We start from the raw sequence: 26,282 nt of genomic DNA, 5'->3' as shown, positions 1-26,282 counted from the left end.
TGCTCTTTAATGTTTCTTTATAAATATGGTGAATTCTGTTGACTATTAAGCCAATCTTGCATTCCTGAAATAAAACTGACTTGATCATGATATATTATCCATTTCATATACTATAGGATTATATTTGTTACCATTTGCTAAGAATTTTTGCATGTTTATTTTAGAGGGATATTAATCTGCACTTAATTTTTTTATAATACTTCTGTCTGGTTTTGATATCAGTGTAATGATTGCCTTACAGAGTTGGAGAGTATTCTGTCCTCTTTAATTTTCTGGAAGAGTTATATATAATTGGCATTATTGCTTTCTCAAATGTTTGACAGAGTTCACCAGTGAAGTTATCCTGACCACTGAAGTTCTTTGTATCTATTAAGCCCATACTCCTAATTTATCCCTCCTCCCTTTCTGCTTTGGTAACCATAAGTTTGTTTTCTATGTCTGTGAGTCTGTTTCTGTTTTATATAGATTCATCTGTATTATTTTTTAGATTCCACATGTAAGTGATAACATAATATTTGTCTTTCTCTCACTTTACTTAGTATGATGATCTCCAGGTCCATCCATATTGCTGCAAATGGCAACATTTTATTCTTTTTATGGCTGAGTAGTATTCCATTGTATAAACATACCACAACTTCTTCACCCATTTATCTGTCTATGGACATTTAACTTGCTCCTACGTCTCGGCTATTGTAAATAGTGCTGCTATGAACATTGGAGTGCATGTGTCTTTTTGAGTTAGAGTTTTTTCTGGATATATGCCCAGGAGTGGGATTGCTGGATCATATGGTAACTCTATTTTTAAATTTTTTTAAGAATCTCTACACTGTTTTCCATAGTGGCTGTACCAATTCACATTCCCACCAACAGTGTAGAAGATTTCCAAACGGGGTTTTAAGTAGAGAAGTGTCAAAAATTAAATTAACAATATAAGAAGTTTATCTGGCTCCAGAGTGGCGCATGTATAAGTGGGCAAGAGAAGAAATAAGAAAACTAGTTAGAAACCCATTGCAATAATCCAGGCCTTATTTCAATAATTCAGAAGATATGATAACTCCAAGAATTATGTGGCTGAAATACCCCTTTATTGTATCTATGAAAGGAGAGTTTCATAAACAATTAATATTTTAAACAAAATTGTAAGAGAAAGCTTAAACTATTACAAGGTACAAAATTTTTTAAATACTTTGGAAGCAATCGTGTTCCCATGACTAATGTGCTGGTTTTGTGATTATTTATTTTTGAAAGTGTGTTCTTGAAAGACTTTGATTGGGCAACAATGGGTATAGTGGCTCAAGTATGTGCAATACTTGGCAAATACTATGTACTCAATAAATATTTACCAGACAAATGCACATACCATTATCTCTTTAAAAATATCCTCTCATTCAGATATTATACCAGTTGACCAGCTTTATTCACTTCCACAAATTTCTATGAATTAAGTCTTCTATCCATGAAATATTCTCACAGAATAAAGTATGAGTTATAATTCTACCATGTATTTTACAACATTTAAAAATCGACTGGGAATTATCCTTGATTTATAAAGTTAAATCATATGCTTTTAAATTATACAAAGTATACTAGAATTAAAAGTCATAAATGTGCCTGCAGAGAAAAAAGCCAGCAAAATTCAAGTTGTTTTCTTAAAAACCGGTCATATTGGAGATGTATTGTTAATGAGATTTAAAGGATTTGATTAAACATAACAAAGAACTTCCAGATAGTGAGAACTGTTAAAAGAAGAATGAGTGACAAAGAGAAATTCAACATCTCCTTTTCTAAGAGGCTTTATAAAGACAATAATCCTTCATAAATCTCACGACATCTCTACATAATATTTATAACATCATGGATCGAGTGTAAGGTAAAGTTGACTCTTGATATGACTTCTGTTTTTAAGTTTGAGAAGAAAATGAATAAAGTGAAAAATATTTCAACAGGGACCACTTGGCCTAGTTAAGAAAACAAACTAATCAGGTACTATAGTAGCACAAAATCCACAAAAATTAGGAATTATGGCAAATATAAATGATGATCTCTTTGCTAAGAAAGTGCCCTCCAAGGTTCTTATTACATTTGAAAGTGAATTATACTGCATGCATTTAAAAGGTAATCATTATTCAAGCTTTTCACTGATTTTCACTGATAATCTAAAAGGCTAATGCTAGTCAGTCTCTTTGCCTTAAATTCCAAATTGGTAGGACTATATCAATAATCCTCATGGCACCTAATGAATTAAGGTACATTTCAATTCAAAATTAATGAATACTTTATGTTATAATTATTCAGCAACTAGGACATGCAAAGCATTTTGCTACTAAGGAAAAAATAGCTGCCTTTCAAGAACTTATTATCTAAGTGAATACAAATACATAAGGAAATATGTAAGCAAAAAATCTGGAGTAGTTGAGGACAGTGATGGCTGTAATGTGAGCCCCATCCCAGGATCTCCTCATCAAATAATTTGAAACAATTAGAAATAAAAAGTAATTCCTACACCAAAACATGCCTTCAATAAGACTTAAAGTCAGACCATGCCAAAACTGTAAAATAATTGTGACTAAAAGAGAAAAATCATCAAATCACAATGTGCATCTTCTTACTTTGCCACCTCACCTCATCAAGTTGTAAGACTGTAGAGGCAGACCGAGAAAAACTCCATGGAAGAAAGACGGAGGTAGTGAAGGAGCCTAAGGATGATGTAAACAACCTCTAAGTTGATGACATTCACTATACATCACAGAATACTGGAAAAGCACCTAGGCAGATCAGAGCACAGACTACAAGGAAGGAACTTCGAATACTAGGAATCTGAAAAACTAGACACCATTTAAAAGAATTGGTGCAATATAAAGAGGAGCAATTGGAAAAGATAGACTACATTTAAAGAAACAATCTTTGAAATGCATATCTCTGGGGGAGAAAAAAAGACAAAAGAAAGGATGACAGCCTTTGGAAATTTGGTGGTGAAGGGGAAAATAAGAAAAAAGGAAAAAGAACAATGTAAGAACCTGCAAAACAAAAAGGAACCATAAAATTGGAGAACTCATAACCCCTCTACCACCATTAAAAGAAACGAATAAAACTCTTAAATACCTGAACTTTTCTATTCTTTCAGAAGAGGGCATCATTAAATGAGGAATCTAGTAAAACATCACAATATCATAAAAATAAAAAGATAAAGGTTATGCTACGTCTAGATAGATAGATGAAGGGAGAAAGAGAGAGAAGTGAGAGAGAAAGAAGAAGAAAGAAGGAGAGGGGAAGGGGGGAAAGGGAGGGAGAAAAAAAGGAAGGAGGGAGGGAAGAAACAAAGAAGGAAAGAAGGAAGGAAAGAGAATCAAACACAGAGATCCACTGGAAGAATTCTGTATACGTCTCATTGGCCAAAATTGAGATTGCATGGTGATTTCCAAGGGAAGAACACCTGAAAAAATGACAATCTTTTCCAGCCTATAGTGCAGGGTAGAAAGGGAAACGGAACTTGGAAACTTTTGGATAACTAATAAATAGTGTGTGTCTTATCTCTCATATGTCTATCCTCACATACTTGATTAGTAAGTAGTTCAGTTGAATATAAAGTTATGAGCTGAAAGTCATATTACCTTAGAGTTTTGAAGTCATTGCCCCATCGTCTCTTAGCTTCAGTATTACTGTTAGAAGTTCACTGTCATTTCTATTCTTTCTTTTATACATGACTTGCATTTCTTTTTCTGGAAGGTTATAGGATTTTTTTTTCTTAACCCTGCAATTCTGAAATTCATAGTGAGGTGCCTTGCTTTGGGATCTTTTTATATCTTCAGGTCTAGAACTTAACCAGTTCAGTTTCTACAAAGCTCAAACTTCCAGTATCCAACCAGGATGGATGAAGGTCGGTCTCATAGTTGTGTTGGACGGGAGAGAAAAATATCTATTCCTTAAACAAACTTCACCCAATCTTGTTGTGTCTCCTGACTAACATCTTTGCAGTTCCTGATGCCTCTGATTCCTAAACCATCCTGACACCATCTGGTATGAATTGACCTTTTTTCCATTAGCATCCCTGTTACAAGCACTTGGTGTTAATGTTCTCATTTCTGATGAATTATCAATTCACTTCCTATATTCAGAAAAATATGTTGATACTACTTCTCTACTGTAACCTCTTTTATTCTGTGTATCTTTTGAGTTCATGCCTTTTGGGACTTTATTCTTATTTCAGTGGGGTTTCAAAGGAAGCAGAGAGAAACATGGGCAGAGCTAACCATAGTTAGCCTGAAGTTCTCTCAATTACACCTGTAGTCTAAAGGATGAATTTGTGGGTGGTGAGGAGTGGTTAAGGTAGAGGACAGTGATGGGCTAAGACCAAGAGTATAGAAACAATCAAGACTTTCATAAAGAAGTGGTGATGATCTGACCTATGATAGTAGCAGGAATAATGGAGATAAGAGGACAAATCTGAGACAAACTAAGTTGATAGAAACAACTGGAGTTGTTGTTGGTTGTAAAGGAGAAGTCTAATAAGACATTTAGTCTAATAGCATATAAGAGGAACTTGTGAAAGGTTACAATTCAACAGCAAAGGTAAGTTCTAACTTCTATCTGGGTTGAGCAGAGAAGTCCCCCAAAGAAGGGTAAGAGTTTAATAGATGGAGATGGAGGCAGGGCATTTTAAGCTAGATAATTCATCATTACTATTTATTTGCAACAAATTCTGCAAAAACTAGAATTTAGAATATTTTGAAACTGATAAAACTGCTATTTCAGCAGATACAAAACAGGTTCTGCCTTCCTGAGTGGAAAGTGTCCTTTTGCCTCTTTGGGCAGATTCTCTCTTTGTTCCCTTTGTCCCCTTTGTCCCTTAGTTCACTGCTCCATTATTTCAGTAATGACAATGTAAGACAAGCATTCGTGTACTTTACTCAGGCAAACCTGGAATTCAGTGAACTTACTCAAATGCAGTTTTGGTTTGTTTATTTTTTTTTTTTTTTTTTGTGGACTAAACAATGAGTATTGTGCTTGTGCTTGTTTTCTGTTAATAGTTATGTATTTTCATGGTTCAAAAAGCTTTTAATAAAAAAAATGAAAAATCTTACATTCTACTCCTGGCCTGTCTACCAAGGTCCCATCCCCTCCTTTTCAGTCCCCATTCTCTGATCCCCTCAAGTATCTGTTTTTATTAGTTTCCTGAATAGTGTTTCAGAGTTTATTTAGGCAAAAATGAGGAAATAAATATGCATTTTCTTATTTTTATTCTTGTTTCTACACAAAGTATAACGTGGAATATATGCTGTTATGTGCTTCACTTTTTCATTTAATGACATATTGTGACAAGCAGTATATAGAGAACCTGCTCATTCTTTTAAAAGCTGTATCTTGTTTGCTTGTATGGATGAACTGTAATTTATTGAACCAGTCTCCCATTAATGAACATTTTGTTTATTTCCAGTGCTTTGCTATTTTCTTCAATAAAAAATCATGCATGAATCCTTTCACACACATTCAACTATATTTGTAGCATCAAATATTTTGTTTAGAAATAAAAGTTGACTGTTTTAGCAAAGACATGACCCTTCAGATCTAGTGATATGTTTGGCATTATTTTTTGGCTTGTTTTGATTTTTTGTAAATCTGGAGCTAGACCAACCTATGTTTAAAACCACTTGGTGAATGATGCATGTAAGTTTGTGTTTATTTTTAATTTGGCTTCCAAGATGCAAGAGTAGACATGAGAATTCAGCAAAAAGGAATAGTCAAGCAATCTCCTCCTGAGAGAACAGAGTGGAATAGAAAGATACTGGCCTTGGCAGCACAACATACCCCTACTTTGGGGTTGCCTGCATGGAGTTGAGGCCCTACAACTTCAACTTTGGGATGTCTCTACTGTCATTCTAACGGTACAGTATACCGTTATTCTATTATACCCTCATTCTATTATTATGGTTTGTCCAGATCACAGAGACATGCCCTTCTTTATAGGCATGGATTTTTTCCAGAAGAGTATGAAATTCTTATTGTCAATTGCATGAGAATGGGATAATCACCAAGAATGAAATGTGGTAGACAAGGGTGACTGTGATCCCTGGGTTTTACAGGCAGCCAAGCCTGATCTTTAAGGTTAAATCTCTGCTAGAAGCTAAGCAAAGAGTCAACCTTGGGAGGGACTCTGAGCTCTGATTTGGGCATACAAGTTTTCGAAGAAGACAATTCTAGTATCAACTATAACTTATTCACTCTATTATACTATTATTCTCAAGCCTTTGTTAAATCATAGCACTGAATATTAATTCAAAAAATTGAAGTTACTATAATGAAATATGATTTCACATCTTTAATATCAGTAAAAATGAAAGTCTGAAAATACCAAATATCAGATAGTTGAGGAGCAAGAAGAATTAGTCGTTATTGGAGGGAATATAAATTCTTACAAACATTCTGAAGAACAGTTTATCAATATCTAGCAAAGTTGAAAATATGAATACCCGATAACCTAGCCATTTCACAGTGAGGCATGAACCCTGGAGAAATGCTTACATAGATGCAGAAGTACATAAATACAAGAATATTTGTGGCAGCATTGTTTATAAAAGAAAAAAATGAAATAATCTAAATACTCATCAGTGGAAAAGATCTAAATGAACTGTAATATATTTATGTAAAGAAATTCTCCACATGATGAAAGTAAATGAAATAAGGTTTAGATTTAGAAAACATGAATCTCAGAAAGATAACATTGAGCAAAAAAGCAAGTAATGCAAAACAGTGTATGATGTGATACATTTTTATGATACTATGTGATGTTTTTATTCATTCATATGTAGTAAAAGTATAAAGAAATGCACAAAAAATATTAATAATAAACTCAAGAGACTGGTTACCTTTGGCGGGCATGGAAAGGATAAAATCAAGGAGCGTACAAAGAGGGCTTTGACTGAGTAGTGAGTACATCAGTATGAGCTATATTATACCTTTGTAATTTTGTAATATAAGTGTTAAAGTAAAGCTACAGCTTTATCTTTGTAATGCAATAGGGATTTAGGGAGAAGCTATCCCAAAGTGAGAATATACACAGAGTTCAACAATAAAGAATAGCTATGCCAACAAAGACATTATTTCATAAAGGCCATCAGTTATAGAATGTTGGCAAGATGAAGGCACAGAGCAAAAGGAAATAATTTTTTTTTTCTGGACTGAGATAGAGACCTAGGAAACTATTAGAAATAGCTGAAAATTATGGAAGTCTTCCAGCTATGCCTGGCTAGCTTACATTGGTCCAGCCTTTCCACAGTAACAACTAGAAAAACTGTATAAAACATTATTTTAAAAAATATTTGTTTGAAGTATCAGACAGCTACGAGGGCAGCAAGAAGCAAGATCTTGGAAGAAAGGAAAGCTCTCTGAGGGTGAGCCAAATAGTCAGCTTCACTATTTGTTTGAGGCAGGTACCATTTAGAAAGCAGAGATGAGAGGCTAAGTTTCTGGAAATCTCAAAGAGCAAGGGAGGCAAAAACTGAAGTTCAAGGGGAAAGGGAGGTTGAAAAATAACACTAGTCTTTGACTGGGACTCCTAAAGGGCTTTTAATCAGCTACACCCAGCCTAACTGCCTTCCAGAGTAACCAGAAAGGTAATCTATGCACATGGCAGTAAAAACTGATGAAAACTGAATACAAAGAGACTATTTTAAGACCTATCTCAGGAATAAAAAGAATGCATTGCCTTCAAAGGAACAACAAGAAGACTTACAGCTGACTTCTCAGCTGAAATAATGGAAATCAAAAGAAACAGACTAATTTCTTCTAAGTGCTGGAGGGAAAAATACTGCCAATCTAGAATTCTAGACCTTTCAAAATGCTTTTCAAAAATGAAGGTAAAATAATTCATATTCAAAACAAATAAAGAAACTGAGATAGTTACCAGCAGACTCACACTAAAGGAAAATTAGAGCACTTTGGGCAAATAAAAATGATCCTAGATAGAAGTATGAAAATACTAAGGAATAAAGAGGTAAATATGTGTGTAAATTTAAATGACTATTGATTGTATGAAGCAATAACCAAAAAGTCTTGTGAGGTGTTAACATATGAAGAATTAAATAAACATGACAACAGTACCACAAAAGATGTGAGAGTAATAAATTAGAGTGTTATGTAGACCTTTTATGGTCATGGCAGTGGTAAAATGCAAATACATTTCAGACTTTTAGAAGCCAAGAATGCATACTGTAATTCCTAGTGAAAATCCTAAGAGAATACCAGAGGATAATTTTAAAAGCTAATGGAGGAGGAAGGATAAATATATTTTATTAATTCAAAAGTAAGCACAAAAAGAGAAAAACATAGAACATGTGAGACAAATAGAATATAAATGGTAAAATGGTAGGCACAGATTAAATGTAAATAGATTAAATATTCTACTTAAAGACAAAAAATTGTCAGACTAAATTTTTCAAAAGGAATAGCTGTGAGACCCTTTGTAAAAGGCTAAGTTTAAGGAAATGGCAAAATGAAGTCTAGGAAAAATGCTGGGATATGATAGACTGGGAGAAAGAACATACTATTCTAAGGACTTTGAATTTTACTCTGTTAATTAGAATTAATCCTGGAAGTAAATACTGCTGCTCCTAGTCTCTATGCTCAGAGGTGATGAGTAGAAACATGAAGGAAGAAGAACCAGCCCAGTTGTTACATAGACTCTCATTTAATTAATTACCTCAGTTAATATCCCACAATATACTCCTCTCCCCTGACCTGCATCCTCTGAGCTTAGGGCTTAGTGGTAATTTGATGTTGTGATTCAGAGCATACCCTGTGGAGTTAGATGACCTGATTCCAAGCTCTCCTTGTTGTGTGATTTTTCAGCATTTTACTTAATTCTTTGGTGTATCAGCTTTCTCACTCATAAAATGCAGGTTACGAGATTTATTCTCTCATAGGATTATTGTAACAGTCAAGCAAGTTGATCTCTATAAAACTTAGACAATGCTTGGTAAATAATAAGTACTAGATAAATGATAGTTAGAGACTCTACCTAGCCTCCACTGGGAAGGATAACTCCCATCTCTGCTCCAGCCTTCTCCCATGTGTTCTGGGCCATGGCTTCTGCTCGACTTTGTCAAGATTACCCCATCCAAATTTTATTAAATTTTATTAAAATCTGGTCCACAAATAGGCAAAGCCTTCTTAATTACAACACCAAGTACAAGCAACAAAAAATAGATAAATTGTACTTCATCAAAATTAAAACTTAAGCACTTCAACGGACACCATCAAGAAAGTTAAAAGACAACCCACAGAATGGGAGAAAATTTTTGCAAATCGTATATATTATAAGGGACTTGTATCTAGAATATGTAAAAAACTCTCATAACTAAATAATAAAAAGGCAAAGGGGATGAAAATTCTGAATAGACATTTATCAAAAAAGATATGCAAATAGCCAAGTACATTAAAAGATGGTTGACAACATTAGCCATTAGAAAACTGCAAATCAACGGAGAAGATGGCGGAGTAGAAGGACGCTCGCAGGTCACCCTCTCCCACAAATACACCAAGACCCACATCTACAGACCCACTCAGCCAACCAGAGCACCTGTGGAACTCCGACAGAACATCGCCCTCTTCAAAAGATAAAGATGCCAAAAATCTGGTAGGAGAAAAGGAAAAAAGAAAGAACAAAAGGCAAAGCAGCGCGGGACGGGTCCCGCGAGGAGGCAGCAGGCAAAGGAGGACTGGCGCTCGCTCGCTGGGTCTCCCTTCTCCAACTGAGAGGCCAGCGGGACGGAGGGGGAGCCTCCGAGGCACCGATCTGTACAGAGCAGCCCTTGACTAACAGAACTAAGTTAAAGGGGCACAGAGCGTCCCCCGTCACCCAGCCTGAGACGCGGCCGGCAGCGGCGGGCAGGGCCAGGCTGCACAAGCCGGGCGGAGGACAGAAGTGGCTGCACGGAGGCAGCCCCGGGGGAACGCAAGGGGCTGCGCGCCGTGGCTGTGGGTGCACAGGGCAGAACAACCTGGACCCTCCATAAAACAGCAGGGTTGATGTGCTCTCGGGGGAAGGGTGCACACCCCCATCTCTGAAAACCCGCGGAAAGTTTTCGGGGGAAGAGAGGCGGGGCTCAGGCACAGCCGCCATATCCTCCGCGCTGAGCACCCAGGCGGGGGCGGGGGCGAAACCTGCATCCGCACCGAGGGGCTTGGCAGCCTCAAAGGTCAGGCTGAGACTGGCCTGCAGCCCGAGGCAGATAGGATCCTTCCATCCTGGTCCCTCAGAGAACTTGCTCCACAAAGACAACCAAGGAGCTGGGTTTTGGCTCAGAGCAGGGACAGGGCTGTCCCTCGGTCTTCCCCGAGCCCACCGGTGGAGCGCTGACCAGGGCGGAGCGTGCAGCCGCACAGAGAGCGGAGCTACCGGCGGCACAGGTAGAGGGAGAGCGGCCCCCCCCGCCTTTCGGCAGGAACACAGCCCCTGACAGAGGTGCTGGGAGGGGGCACGACCCACCCTCCTACCTGGCCAGTCTGCAACATCTGACTGCGGCATCCGGAGGGGCAGCGACCCGCCCGCCCACAGCAGAGAGCTGCACCTGACCCAGTGTTAGGAGGAGGCGCGATCTGCTTGCCGACAGGTGCTGGGAGCAGCACTGAAGAGGGCGCCAAGGGAGGGCCTCTGAAAACAGCAAGCTGAGCTTCCAAAACAGGACGAAGACAGAAAGACTTCACAGTAAAAGCACACAGACTCCAGGAGAACACCTGACAAACACCCCCCCTTTTTTTTTTTTAAATCTGTTTTTACCTGTTCTATTTTCTATTACTCTCTTAATCTTTACTTCTTAATTCATTTCTATTTCTCTTGGGTTTTGATGTCCTGCTATTGATTAGACACAGGTTTCAAATACATCTATTCATCCCCCCTCCCTTTTTTGTAAAGGTTTTAAAAGGATGTCTCAACCCGATTAATACTCTGCTTCAACTCACTCTTCTATTATTCATTATACACTGTTTTCAAACCCTCTTTCTCCCTTCTTTTAAAATTCTTTCTCTCTCTCTCTTATTTTTTCTTCTTTTCTTCCTAAGTTCTATTCCTAAATAGGCATCAGATAGATAAAATCCTTAAGGACCAAAATAAACAACTGATACTCCATAAACCACAGTGCCAAAGAGGTATGACCAAGATGAAGAAGCAGAAAAAACCTTTCCCAATTAAAAGAACAAGAGAAATCCCCTGAAAGAAAGATCAACGAAATAGACATCGATAGCCTACTAGATCAAGGTTTCAAAAAAGGAGTGATCGAATTGCTGAAGGAATTAAAAGAGATAGTGTTTAGAGATATAAAATATGTCAAAAATGAAATTGAAGCTATAAAGAAGAGCCAAGTAGAATGGGTAAACTCATTGACAGAGATGAGGAATGATCTAATAGCTGTGCAAAGCTGACTAGATAATGCAGAGGAACGAATCAGTGATCTAGAAGACAGGGCAATAGAAAGCACCCATTCAGAAGAACTACAAGAGAAGCAAATAAAAAATAATGAAAATAGCATAAGGGACCTATGGGATAATATAAAGCATCCCAATCTTCGCATAATAGGGGTCCCAGAAGGAGAAGAAAGATCAAAGGGGATTGAAAAGGTTTTTGAAGAAATCATGACTGAAAACTTCCCAAACTTAAAGAAGGAATCAGATATCCAAGTACAGGAAGCTCAGAGGGTCCCAAACAGGAAGAACCCAAATAGACCCACACCAAGACATATCATAATCAAGATGGCCAGAGTCAAGGATAAAGAAATGATTCTAAAGGCAGCAAGAGAAAAGCAAAGAGTAAGTTACAAGGGAACCCCCATAAGGCTCTCAGCTGATTTCTCTACACAAACACTACAGGCCAGAAGGGAGTGGCAAGATATATTCAAAGCCCTGAATGAAAAAAAGATGCAGCCTAGGATCCTTTATCCAGCAAGGTTATCCTTGAGGATAGAAGGAGAAATAAAGAGTTTCACAGACAAAAAAAAAGCTGCAGGAGTTTAGCAACACTAAACCCATGCTAAAAGAAATATTGAAAGGGCTATTCTAAATAGAAAAGCAGCAGGATGCTACAGAAATGAGAAACACACAACTGGAAAGGTGATAACTCATGAATTACAAATAAAGTAAACATGAAATTATAAAAGAAGACATACAAATCACTGAGAGTGGGAGAGGGAGGCAGGGAAATACAGAATTTTTTTTCTTTCTTTTTTAAATTTTTTTAACAGTAGGATGGGTTTGAGATCATGTCACTATCAGTTTAATAAAAACAGTTATAGTAATGGGTTGATAGATTTACAAAAAAAAAAAAGGGTAACCACAAGCCAAAAATTTACAAAGGAGTCACAAAAATTAAATAAAATCCATGATAATACAAAGGAAAATTACCAAACCACAAAAGGAAGAAGAAAGGAAAAAAGAGGATATACCAATTCAACTGCAAAGATAAGTTCAAAATGGCAATAAACACATATCTATCATTAATTACTGTAAATGTTAATGGACTAAATGCTCCAGTCAAAAGACACAGAGTGGCAGACTGGATAATAAAGCAAGAACCTTCAATATGCTGCATACAAGAGACCCACTTTAGGGAGAAGGACACATATAGATTGAGAGTGAAAGGATGGAAAAGGATATTCCATGCAAATGGAAAAGCCAAAAAAGCAAGGTGTTGCAGTACTGATTTCAGACAAAATAGACTTTAAAACAAAGGCCATAAAGAAAGATAAAGAAGGACATTTTATAATGATTAAAGGAGTGATACAAGATGAGGATATTACACTCGTTAATATATATGCACCCAATATAGGAGCACCTAAGTACATACAAGAATTACTAACAGAGATAAAGGGGGATATTGATGGGAATACAATCATAGTTGGAGATTTTAACACTGCATTAACATCACTAGACAGATCTTCCAGACAGAAAATAAACAAGGCAACAGAGAAATTAAATACTACAATAGAAAAACTAGATTTGGTGGATATTTTCAGAGCATTACACCCCCCAAAAATAGGATATACATTCTTTTCAAGTGCACATGGAACATTTTCCAGGATCGATCATGTACTTGGGCACAAAAGAAACCTCAACAATTTTAAGAAGATAGAAATTATCTCAAGCATCTTTACTGACCACAATGCCATGAAACTGGAAATCAACAACAGAGAAACAAAGGAGAAGAAAAAGGAAAGCATGGAGATTAAACAATATGTTATTGAAAAAACAATGGATCAATGAGGAAATCAAAGCTGAAATTAAAAAATACCTTGAGACAAGTGATAATGAAAGCACAACCACTCAAAACCTATGGGACACAGCAAAGGCAGTGCTAAGAGGGAAGTTTATAGCGATACAGGCCTTCCTCAAAAAAGAAGAACAATCTCAAATAAACAATTTAACCCACCACCTGAATGAATTAGAAAAAGAACAAAAAGCCACAAAAAGCAGCAGAAGGAAGGAAATAATAAAGATCAGAGGGGAATTAAATACAATAGAGATTAACAAGACCATAGAAAAAATCAACCAAACCAAAAGCTGGTTTTTTGAAAAAGTAAATAAAATCGACAAACCTCTGGCCAAACTCACAAAGAAGAAAAAAGAGAGAGCACAAATAAGCAAAATAAGAAAGGAAAATGGAGAAATTACAACAAACAAAATAGAAATACAGACTATCATACAAGAATATTATGAAAAACTATATGGAACCAAACTGGATAACCTAGAGGAGATGGACAAGTTTCTGGAAACATACTGTCCACCAAAACTGAATCAAGAAGAATCTGAACACTTGAACAGTCCGATCACTAGAAAGGAAATAGAAATAGCAATTAAAAACCTCCCTACAAATAAAAGTCCAGGACCGGACGGCTTCACCGGGGAATTCTACCAAACATACAAAGAAGAACTCATACCAGTCCTTCTCAAACTCTTCCAGACGATTGAAAAGGAGGGAATACTCCCAAACTCATTCTATGAAGCCACCATCACCCTGATACCAAAACCAGGCAAAGACACTACAAAAAAAGAGAATTATAGGCCAACATCACTGATGAACATAGACGCCAAAATCCTCACCAAAATTTTAGCAAATAGAATCCAACAACACATAAAAAAGATTATACATCATGACCAAGTGGGGTTCATCCCAGGGACACAAGGCTGGTTCAACATACGCAAATCAATCAGTGTAATACATCACATCAACAAGAGAAAGGACAAAAACCACGTGATCATCTCAATTGATGCAGAAAAAGCATTTGATAAAATTCAACACCCATTTATGATAAAAACGCTCACCAAAGTGGGTATAGAGGAACATATCTCAACATAATAAAAGCTATATATGACAAACCTACAGCCAGCATAGTACTCAACAGTGAAAAACTCAAAAGCTTCCCACTAAAATCTGGGACAAGACAAGGATGCCCACTATCACCACTCCTATTCAACATAGTCCTGGAAGTCCTAGCCACAGCAGTCAGGCAAGAGAAAGAAATAAAAGGGATCCAAATTGGAAAAGAAGAGGTAAAAGTGTCATTATATGCTGATGACATGTTACTATATATAGAAAACCCTAAAAGGTCCACACAAAAGCTACTAGAGCTGATTGAAGAATTCAGCAAGGTAGCAGGTTACAAAATTAACGTTCAAAAATCAGTTGCATTTCTTTACACTAACGATAAATCAACAGAAGAAGAAAGTAAAGAAACAATCCCCTTTAAAATAGCACCCAAAGTAATAAAATATCTGGGAATAAATCTAACCAAGGAGGTGAAAGAATTATACACAGAAAACTATAAACCATTGATGAAGGAAATTAAAGAAGACTTTAAAAAATGGAAAGATATTCCATGCTCTTGGATTGGAAGAATCAATATTGTTAAAATGGTCACACTGCCCAAGGCAATCTACAGATTTAATGCAATCCCTATCCAATTACCCAGGACATATTTCACAGAACTAGAAAAAATCATAATAAAATTCAAATGGAACCATCAAAGACCTAGAATTGCCAAAGCATTACTGAAGAGAAAGAAAGAGGCTGGAGGAATAACTCTCCCAGACTTCAGACAATACTATAGAGCTACAGTCATCAAGACAGCATGGTATTGGTACCAAAACAGACATATAGACCAATGGAACAGAATAGAGAGCCCAGAAATGAACCCACAAACTTTTGGTCAACTCATCTTTGACAAAGGAGGCAAGAATATACATTGGAATAAAGACAGTCTCTTCAGCAAATGGTGTTGGGAAAACTGGACAGCAGCATGTAAAACAATGAAGCTAGAACACTCCCTTACACCATATACAAAAATCAACTCAAAATGGATTAAAGACTTAAACATAAGACAAGATACAATAAACCTCCTAGAGGAAAACACAGGCAAAACATTATCTGACATACATCTCAAAAATTTCCTCCTAGAAGAAATAAAAGCAAGAATAAACAAATGGGACCTAATGAAACTTACAAGCTTCTGCACAGCAAAGGAAACCAGAAGTAAAACAAGAAGAAAACCTACAGAATGGGAGAAAATTTTTGCAAGTGAAACCAACAAAGGCTTGATCTCCAGAATATATAAGCAGCTCATATGACTCAATAAGAAAAAAATAAACAACCCAATCCAAAAATGGGCAGAAGACCTAAACAAGCAATTCTCCAAGGAAGACATACAAATGATCAAAAAGCACATGAAAAAATGCTCAATATCACTAATTATCAGAGAAATGCAAATCAAAACTACAATGTGGTATCACCTCACACCAGTCAGAATGGCCGTCATTCAAAAATCCACAAATGACAAATGCTGGAGAGGCTGTGGAGAAAGGGGAACCCTCCTACACTGCTGGTGGGAATGCAGTTTGGTGCAGCCACTATGGAAAACAGTGTGGAGATTCCTCAAAAGACTAGGAATAGACTTACCATATGACCCAGGAATCCCACTCCTGGGCTTGTATCCAGAAGGAAATCTACTTCAGGATGACACCTGCACCCCAATGTTCATAGCAGCACTATTTACAATAGCCAAAACATGGAAACAGCCTAAATGTCCATCAACAGGTGACTGGATAAAGAAGCAGTGGTATATTTATACAATGGAATACTACTCAGCCACAAAAACCGACAACATAATGCCATTTGCAGCAACATGGATGCTCCTGGAGAATGTCATTCTAAGTGAAGTAAGCCAGAAGGAGAAAGAAAAATACCATATGAGATCACTCATATATGGAATCTAAAAAACAAAAACAAAAACAAACAAACAAAAACAAAGCATAAATAAAGGACAGAAATAGACTCACAGACAGAGAATACAGACTTGTGGTTACCAGGGGGGTGGAGGGTGGGAAGGGATAGACTGGGATTTCAAAATTGTAGAATAGACTACACTGTATAGCACAGGGAAATATACACAAAATGTTATGATAACTCACAGAGAAAAAAATGTGACAATGAGTGTGTATATATCCATGAATAACTGAAAAATTGTGCTGAACACTGGAATTTGACACAACATTGTAAAATGATTATAAATCAATAAAAAATGTTAAAAAAATGTAAAGTTGCTATGTAAAAGGAACTACTGGAAAGCAAAGAAATAAACAATGTAAACCCAAAAAAAAAAAAAAAAACTGCAAATCAAAACCATAGTGAGATGCCACTTCACATCCTCTAGGATGATTATAGCCTAAAAGACAGACAATACCAAGTGTTGAAGATATAAAGAAATTGGAATCCTCATAAATTCCTGGTGGGAATGTAAAATATAGCTATTTTATAAACAGTTTAGCAGTTCCTCAAAACACTAAACATAGAGTTATCATATGACCCAGCAATTCTACCCCTAGATATGTGTCTAAGAGAAATGAAAACATACACTCACACAAAAATGTACACATTAATCCATACAGCAGCATTATTCATAAACAGCCAGAATGTAGAAACAACCCAAACATCCATCAACTGATAAATGGTTAAAATTAAATTAAATGTGGTATCCATACAATGCAATTTCATTCAGCAATAAAAAGATATGAAATACTGAGACATGCTATAATATGAGTGAACCTTAAAAACATTCTGCTAAGTGAAAGAAGCCATTGACACCAAAAATAAAACATAGATCATATGATTCCATTTGTATGAAATGTTCAGAATCAGCAAATCTATAGCAATGGAAAGTAATTAGTGGTTGCCTAAAACTAGGGTGTGGGGAGTGACTGCTATTGGGTGTAAGAGTTCTTGGGTGGGGCAGATGACGAAATTGTAGTGATGGTTGTACAAATCTGTGAATATACTAAAAAAACCATTGAATTAAATGGTTAAATGGTTAAACTACTTAAATTAAATAAGTGAATTATATAGCATATTAATTATATCCCAATAAAACTGTTTTGTTTTTTTTTTTAAATCTGGTCCAAAGAGTACTTCCTTTTCTCAGACCTGCCATGGATTTCTTTCTTTTGTATAACTTTGCTACCACTTCAATGAGATTTTGGGAAGGGTAGTAAATATAAAGGCTAACTTGGTTCACTCTCTTGATCTGGAAGATTCAGGAGGATTATTTTAAAAGAGAACTGACCCAGAAAATACATGGCACATACAAATGATGGGACTATATGCATCACACAAGAGATACAGATGAGTGCATCCAAACAGTAAAACTGGGTCATGGTCAAGGGATAATAAGACTAGTTTAGCTTGTCATTTACCTAATGGCCTATAACAACTTAATGAGAAAATTTGTCCTCCTGGCTCTGTGCTTCCCGTTCTCAGGGAGTGAGACATGGTTTTAAGAAAAGTTTTCTGTGAAATATATAGCAAAAAGTAAAAATGGAAAGAGAAAGAGATACCGGGGCTTAGCTATACATTGTTCTCATGGGAGTAGCCATAATTAAGAGAGCTTGGAACCTTTCAGGAATGTCAATGGTTCCAGGATCCCAGACACGTGAATGGGTACTTAGTGCCAACAGCGTCTCCTTCCCCTACCAGTATGCTAGTTGAAAGTAACCAGCATACTTTCAAACCCAATCTAAAGTGTTCTCAGCAACTTTGTACCTGTCTTAGAACTACAACTGAATAGGACAGAATTCAGATCTCAGACACTAAAATCTTGAAGTTAGGACAACTCCACTTCACTAACACACCCTGCCTGAATTCTTCTACCAACCAGTAACAAGTGGTTTTCTAACCTCGGTCTGAATACTTGCAGTGATAGGGAATTCACTGCCTCACAAAACAGCCCATTCCATATCGTACAGCCTTGTTAGCCGGAAAGTTCTTTCTTGTATCGAGGCAAACAGCTTTCCTATAACATTCACAAATGTGATCCTAAATAGACTTCTGCATCTACCCAAAATAGGCTTATATAACCTTTCCCACATAACAGCCTTTTTGAAGGCAATTATCATATACTTTTCAGTATATATCCTCTGGGCTAAACATCAAAAGCCTCTTCAGTGGCTCCTTGTATGGCAGGGTTTTAAGAAGCTTGTTACCACCCTGGTTATTTTTAAACTTCCTAGTAGCCAAGCCAAGCTCGTTTCCACATCCATAAAACAGAAAATGGGTGATAATACCTACAGTCCTGAATTAATCAAATGAATTAATGTTTGTGAAATATTTTTATGCTTTAATACACTTTGTAAACATAAAACACTATTAGAAAGTATTTGCATGGGAGAAGATACAGCTCAAGTGGTAGAGTGTCTGCCTAGCATGCACAAGGTCCTGAGTTCAATCCCCAGTATCTCTTCCAAAGTAAATAAATAAACAAACCTAATTACCTCTCCTCCTACCACCCCCCCAAAAAAAAGAGAAAGAAAGAATTTGCTTCCTAGAAGGCAATTTGTCAAAACATGGTAGAAACCTGCAATTCAAAATGTGATCTAAAGACCGGCAGCATTGGAATCACCTAGGATCATGTTAGAAATGAAGACTCTCCAACCCACCTCATATCTATTGAATCTGCATCTGCATTTTAATAAGATCTCCAAGTGTTTCATACATTAGTGTGAGGAGAACTGTAGACATTCAAATGGGCATACACTTTCATTCAGCAATTCCCCTTTTAGGTACTTATCCTGAGAATATGATATGGTAAGAGTGGAAGAGATATATATAAATAGTGTTCACTAAAGCATTTTCATAATAGCAGTAACTTATAAAAAATCTAAAGATCCACTAACAGAAAATTGGCCAAGTGCTTTATGGTTCGTTTGTGGATATACCCATTCTCCCCAGGAGACTTGTTAGTCCTTGGCATACCTAAGTACCACTTGCCTGCCAGGGATGTCTGTTGAGCAAGCTTCTTGGCTGGTACTGATGGCAAGATGCCTGCTCCTAAGCTGATGGTTGCTGCTGAGAACAAAAGTGTATGTTCAACTGGACACAAAAGGATATGAATCTCTAGAAAGGTTACCTACTGGGGAAGAGCTAGACCATCTGCCCAAGAGTTCAGTCATCTCTCCAGGGTTCAGTTAGTTTAAAAAATTGCTAGCATATCTGAGTGTTTTGTTTGTCAGGTATTATTATTACTTACAGGACTTTTTTTGAGATTGTAAGTAACCAGAGAAGGGATAGTGAAGATATAACTGGAGAATTGTTCATAAGCTAGTTATAAAATTAGTGACCCAATGTCAATAAAATGACTTATCTTTTTTCTTTTTAATTGAGACACTATATAGTAAAGTGAAAAATCAAGTTGGAAATTATACTTAGAGTGTGACTCCATTTTTGGTTGTGCGTATGTATACATGTAAATAAAAGGTATACAAAAATGTCAACAGTGATTATAGTGATGTCTGTTTGGTGTAGTAAGGGATAATTTTAACTTGTTTTTACTTGTCCATACTTGCTAACTTGTTGATGAACATCAGTTACATCCATTATAGAAAGGATTTTTAAACTATCTGCATGTTACATGTGTAACCATACAATGTTGTTACTGTAAAGACATCCCTGCTACTACTCTAGACCTCAGAATATAAGCCTCTTGCTTAATTTCAGGACTCCTAACAAAGGCCTTGGAGTGTCACTGGCAGAATGCCGCAGGAATGAGAGCTCCTCCCATTTCTCACAGCCTCCTCCAACTCTTAGAACATTTCTGACTTCCTCCCAGCACACAACCAACACAGAAAACTACTCCGTCAGAGAGGGCACCAAAAGGCAAAAACGGAGGTAAGGATGATAGCTGGGGAAAGCAGCTGAAAAAAGCACTCTGAAGAAGAACGTAACTGAAGATTTGGCTCTTATCCCGAGTACTATGTTGCTGAATTGGTTGGCTTTTTTAAATGGGTTGCTTTTAAATGTTAAACTAAGACGTTGTAACCAAGGTTTGCAGCAAAGTCCATGGCACAGCTTGGCTTCTCTCAAGGGGAAGAGGGGACTGTATTTGACTGGTAAGGCATTAATTCAATTAGTGCTGCTGACCAAATTACCACTGCTGCTGCATATAAAGCCAATTCCTGTTCACGCCATAAGGGTTCTCTTACCTTTTGCCTCCATGAAGCAGCATTAATTGATCAACTCCTTGACAGGACACCATGGCAAAGAAAGTGGCAGTGATTGGAGCTGGGGTCAGTGGCCTGATCTCTCTGAAGTGCTGTGTGGATGAGGGACTTGAGCCCACTTGCTTTGAGAAGACTGAAGATATTGGAGGGCTGTGGAGGTTCAAGGTAAGTGAGATCTTCTTGTTTCTTGAACAGGTTGTGCTGCTCTTGTAGGGTGAATCATGCTACTGATGGGCTTTACGGAGGGATTTCCTAAACAACTTTAATAAGATTGATTTCATGCTGCTGTACAGGGACTGAAGAAACAGGCTGATGCCTCTCCAGGTCATTACTATTCTAACACAGGTGACTAACCCAGGTATATAAGAACCTCTTCTTAGGGATCCAGCGGTTGTCTTGCAAACCAAATATTTATTATTCCCAAACCAATTTACTGATATTAGAGAACACTTTACAGAACAGAAATGACAGGGATTCTTTTCAAGACACCACTTCTATTCTAATCATTGAGCACTTGGTTTTTCAGAGTGAGTTCTTGTTACTGCTGACTTTTTCTGATAAATAAATTGTATTTGTTTGCTTGGCTTTACTGATGACACCCTAGTGTAACTGCTGGGAAACTCTTTAAATATATTATTAAATGCATTTTATTTATCAAATTTATTCTATTAGCCTAACTCAAATATTGGTAATGCTAGCTGTCCATCAGAATTTGTATAAAAATTGGAAAAATTACAAAGATAGAGAGCTGTAAAGATTTATAATTATTTCTTCTAATAATCTGTTATGTAAGTAACTAGTCTGCCATGTCCTAAGTGTCTTGGGCGAGTTATTTACATTCCTGTGTCTTAGTTTTCTCAGCTGTTTATAATGAGGATAACAACAGAAAAGCATAATTATCTCCTAGTGCTACTTTGAAGATTGAGGGAGATAATTTATGTAATAATAACTGTATTTATAGGTCATAGACAAGCCAACAGAAACTGGGGGAGGTTAAGTGACTTGGTCATGGTCACACACCTGCAGGAATTAACATTCAAACCTGGGTCTCTATGAGTCTTAAGCAGCTAATCCCCTAATTATAACCCTAATGTGCATTCTTGCTCAAAAAGGTTGAACAAATTTTCATCTCAGAACTCAAGAGCAGTGACTTTAGGATTATGTAGCAGGTACATTCAAGTGAGGAATTAAAACAGGTGAGAACACTCCAGACAGGAGTGAAACATTTGAGTGTGTGGAAATCGCATCAGCAGAGGTCATCCAAAGGGCTGACCAGTCGGGTTACGGGAAGGACATCCAGCACACGTGCTTTGCCAGTTCAGACTGAATCTCATATCAGAAGGAATTTTTAACATTTCTCAAATGTATATAATTATAAGACATGTCTAGAAGGTTTCTTAAAAAATACTGATTCTTGAAAACTAGCCCAGACTTACTGAATCAAAGTCTTCTGAGGAGGGGAATCTATTTTTAACAAGAGTCTCAAATGAATCCTAAGATGAGACTTGGCAAACATTGCTCAAATACCAAGCAAACAAATCTGTTTATTCAACTATCGAAGCACTCTCAGAGCTAATGATGGAGATGTTGATCCTTATACGGAACAGGTAATGTTGCCGAAAGGAAACTGGACAAACAGCTTGGATCACATTTATTTCCTACTAACAATTGATCATTAGAATCATTACAGCTTGACCTGAGAGGGTGATGTGATTAAATGATCATTTCGGTCTTAACTAAAGGTGTGCTATTTTTGTCTACTCTTGGTTCACATATAGATTCCATTTGGGATTTTCCCCACCAGGTAGATGTTTTGTTTTGTTTTGTTTTTTCACCTAAGAAAGAAATGTGAAATTTCAACAAATTTCTGTTTAATGATAAATTGGTCATTGCTTTGTTTTACTGCCTGTTTCGAGATTTAATATTAAAGAGTCAAATGTCCTTTATTTAATTATTAATTTGGAGGCAGAAAATGTAAGAGTTTTGAGTGGTCCGTCAAAAATATGATTTGATGGATTGAAGTGGTACAAGACGGCATTGTAGGAAGATTCTGAACTCACCTCCTCCTATGTATACAACAAATCTACAGATACATATAGAGCAACTCCCTCTGGGAAGGACCTCAAAATTAGCTGAGCAGCTCCTCCACAACAAAGGATAAAGAGGCCACACTGAGACAGGTAGGACAGGCAGAGACATGTTCTTGCCCAAAACCCCGCCCTTGCATGGCAACCCACAGGTGGGAGGGATGAACAGAGAGCTTCTCCCTGAAGAGCAAATGGCTTGTCTTTGAAAGCCAACAGGGTTTGCATCCAAGAGAACATCAGGCTTATAGGGAATGGAGATTCTGCTCTTAAAGGGCTCACACACTGACTCATTCACCTTGGACTCAGCACAAAAGCAGCCATTTGGGAAGTTCCTAGATCATATGTGAAGGAGATTCATTTGCTAGTCTTAAAGCACCTGCGAGAGGAGCAGGAACTTGCTGGGACTATCACTGGAGATGGAGGCACTGGCGAGCACCAGTTTTGCATTCTCCCTACCTTGCTAGCACCAGCACTAGCAGGCACCATTTTGCACTCTCCTCTCACCTGATAACACTGGTGGATGCACCCTGCCCCTGTGCTGCTCCTTTAGTCCTACCAAAGCCAGCCAAGCAGGCACCCTACCTCCAAGCCACTCTCAAGGCCTCACCGAAACCAGTGGGCAGGTGCAGACAACACAGTGGATGCCACTAGGGCACCTTGCTCTGGAGGCCAGGGAAGACTGCATTCTGGGCCCTATAGTCTGAAAAAATCACAGAGACAGTTCTTGGCACCCCAACAAATGGGACCTATCAAGAAAAAAATTAGGCTACTTAGACAATCACAAAGGCTCAAGAGACAACCAAGAGTGATGACAAGGTGAAATGACAAGTTCATCTCTTACACAAGGACACTCCTTTAATATTGGGAAAGACAGCTATTTTACCTAATACACAGAAACAAACACAGAGAGACTAGCAAAATGAGGAGACAAAGGAACATGTTCCAAATGAAAGAACAATAAAACCCCAGAAAAACCTTAATGGAAAGGAGATAAATAATTTATCGGGGGGGGAGGGACAGACTGTAGAATGTAGAACAGATAAACAAGATTATACTGTATAGCACAGGGAGATACATACAAGATCTTGTGGTAGCTCACAGCGAAAAAAAAATGTGTGACAATGTATATATGTATGTTCATGTATAACTGAAAAATTGTGCTCTACACTGGAATTTGACACAACATTGTAAAATGGCTATTACTCAATAAAAAAAAATGTTAAAAAATATTATCTGTAAAGAATTAAAGGTAATGGTCATAAACACGTTGACCAAACTCAAGAAAAGAATGAGCAGAACAGGCTGAAAGTAGAGATTTAAAAAACGTTTTTCATTTTGCAAATGGAAACAAAAAGAAATCTGAGGTAGCTATACTTATATCAGACAAAATAAACTTTAAAACAAAGACTGTAATAAAAGACCAAGAAGGCATCTTGAGTTTATTTTTGTGTATAGTGTGAGTGTTCTAACTTCACTGATTAACATGTGACTGTCCAGCTTTCCCAGCACCACGTGGCAAAGAGACTGTCTTTTCTCCATTACATATTCTTGTCTCCTTTGTTGAAGATTAATTGACTGTAAGTGTGTAGATTTATTTCTGGGTTATCTATTCTGTTCTATTAATATGTCTGTATTTGTGCCAATACAACACTGTTTTGATTACTGTATCTCTACAGTATTGTCTGAAGTCTGGGAAGGTTATTCCTCCAGATTCATTCTTTTTCTTCAGTACTGCTGTGGCAATTCTGGGTCTTTTGTGGTTCCATATAAATTTTAGGATTATTTGTTCTAGTTCCGTGGGGAAAAAAATGTCCTGGGGAATTTGATAGGGGCTGCATTAAATCTGTAGGTGGCTTTGGGTAGTATGGCCATTTTAATGATATTAATCCTTCCAACCCAAGAGCATGGGGTATCTTTCATTTCTTTAAATTATCTTCAGTTTCCTTAATCAATATTTTATAGTTCTTCCTGTATAAGTCTTTCAAGACTTAAACATAAGACAGGACACTATAAACCTCCCAGAAGAAAACATAGGCAAAACATTCTCTGACATAAATCTTAGCAATGTTCTCCTAGGGCAGTCTACCCAGGCAAAAGAAATAAAAGCAAAAATAAACAAATGAGACCTAATTGAACTTATAAGCTTTTGCACAGCAAAGGAAACTATAAACAACATGAAAAGACAACATATTAAATGGGAGAAAATATTTGCAAATAAAGCAGCTGACAAGGGCTTACTTTCCAGAATATACAAACAGCTCATACAATTCAATAACAAAAACAAACAAACAAACAACCCAATCCAAAAATGGGCAGAAGACCTAAATAAACATTTCTCCAATGAAGATGAACATATGGCAAATAGGCAAGTGAAAAAAATGCTCAGTATCACTAATTATCAGAGAAATAAAAATCAAAACAACAATGAGGTATCACCTCACACCAATCAGAATGGCCATCATTAAAAAGTCCACAAATGATAAATGCTGAAAAGGGTATAGAGAAAAGCGAACTACACTGCTGGTGGGAATGTAGTTTACTGCAGCCATTATGGAAAACTCTATGGAGATTCCTTAAAAAACTAAAAAAAAAAAAAAAAAAAAATAGACTTACCATATGATCCAGCAATCCCACTCCTGGGCATACATCCAGAGGAAACTCTAATTCAAAAAGATACATGCACCCCAATGTTCATAGCAGCCCTATTTACAATAGCCAAGACATGGAAACAACCTAAATGTCCATCGACAGATGACTGGATAAAGAAGTTGTGGTATATTTATACAATGGAAATCTACTCAGCCATTAAAAAAAAAAAAGAAAAAAATAATGCCATTTGCAGCAACATGGATGGACCTGGAGATTGTCATACTAAGTGGAGTAAGGCAGAAAGAAAAAGAAAAATATATGATATCATTTATATGTGGAAATGACACAAATGAACTTATTTACAAAACAGAAACAGACTCACAGACATAGAACACAAACTTATGGTTACCACGGGGGAAGCAGGGAGGTGGAGGGATAAATTGGGAGTCTGGGATTTGCAGATTCTAACTACTATATATAAAATAGATAAACAACAAGCTCCTACTGTATAGCACAGGGAACTATATTCTATACCTTGTAATGGACTATAATGAAAAAATATGAAAAGGAATATATATATGTGTATATATGTATAAGTCAATCACTATGATGTATACCAGAAATTAACACAACATTGTAAACTGACTATACTTCAGTTTTAAAAAAAAACCACAGTGAGATATCAGCTCCCTACAGTCAGAATGGTTATTATCAAAAGAACAAGAAATAAGAAGTGTTGGCGAGGATGTGGAGAGAAGGCAATACTTGTACACTATTCGTGGGAACATAAAATGGTGCAGCCCCTATGGAAAACAGTATGGAGATTCCTCAAAAAATTAAAAATAGAACTACCAAATGATCTAGCAATTCTACTGGGTATTTATCCAAAAAAAACAAAACCACTAATTGGAAAAGACATATGCACCTTCATATTCACTGAAGCATTATTTATAAGCCAATATAGGGAAAAACACCTAAGTGTCCATCAATGGATAAATGGATAAAGAAGATATGGCATACACTGGAACACTACTCAGCTATAAATAAGAATGAAAACTTGCCATTTGCAACAATATAAAT

At 36.9% G+C, this 26,282-nt stretch overlaps 1 protein-coding gene and 1 long non-coding RNA gene across 4 annotated transcripts in view; one reads left to right on the top strand and one right to left on the bottom strand.

Moving 5' to 3' along the window:
- Positions 1 to 26,282, bottom strand: part of LOC106729126 — a 180,613-nt gene that overhangs the window by 70,353 nt on the left and 83,978 nt on the right. The window lies entirely within an intron of this gene.
- The window catches only part of FMO2 (flavin containing dimethylaniline monoxygenase 2), a 30,530-nt gene continuing 24,230 nt past the window's right edge, over positions 19,983 to 26,282 (top strand). The window contains 2 exon segments of the mRNA XM_006192065.3: positions 19,983 to 20,194; positions 20,554 to 20,691. Of these exon segments, the coding sequence (XP_006192127.2) occupies positions 20,560 to 20,691 (132 nt within the window). The 5' untranslated portion in view covers positions 19,983 to 20,194; positions 20,554 to 20,559.

This window comes from Camelus ferus, chromosome 21 (genome assembly GCF_009834535.1).
Source record: "Camelus ferus isolate YT-003-E chromosome 21, BCGSAC_Cfer_1.0, whole genome shotgun sequence".
NCBI lineage: Eukaryota > Metazoa > Chordata > Mammalia > Artiodactyla > Camelidae > Camelus > Camelus ferus.
The sequence above is the reverse complement of the archived record's forward strand: the minus strand, read 5'-3'. Positions and strand labels throughout refer to the sequence as shown.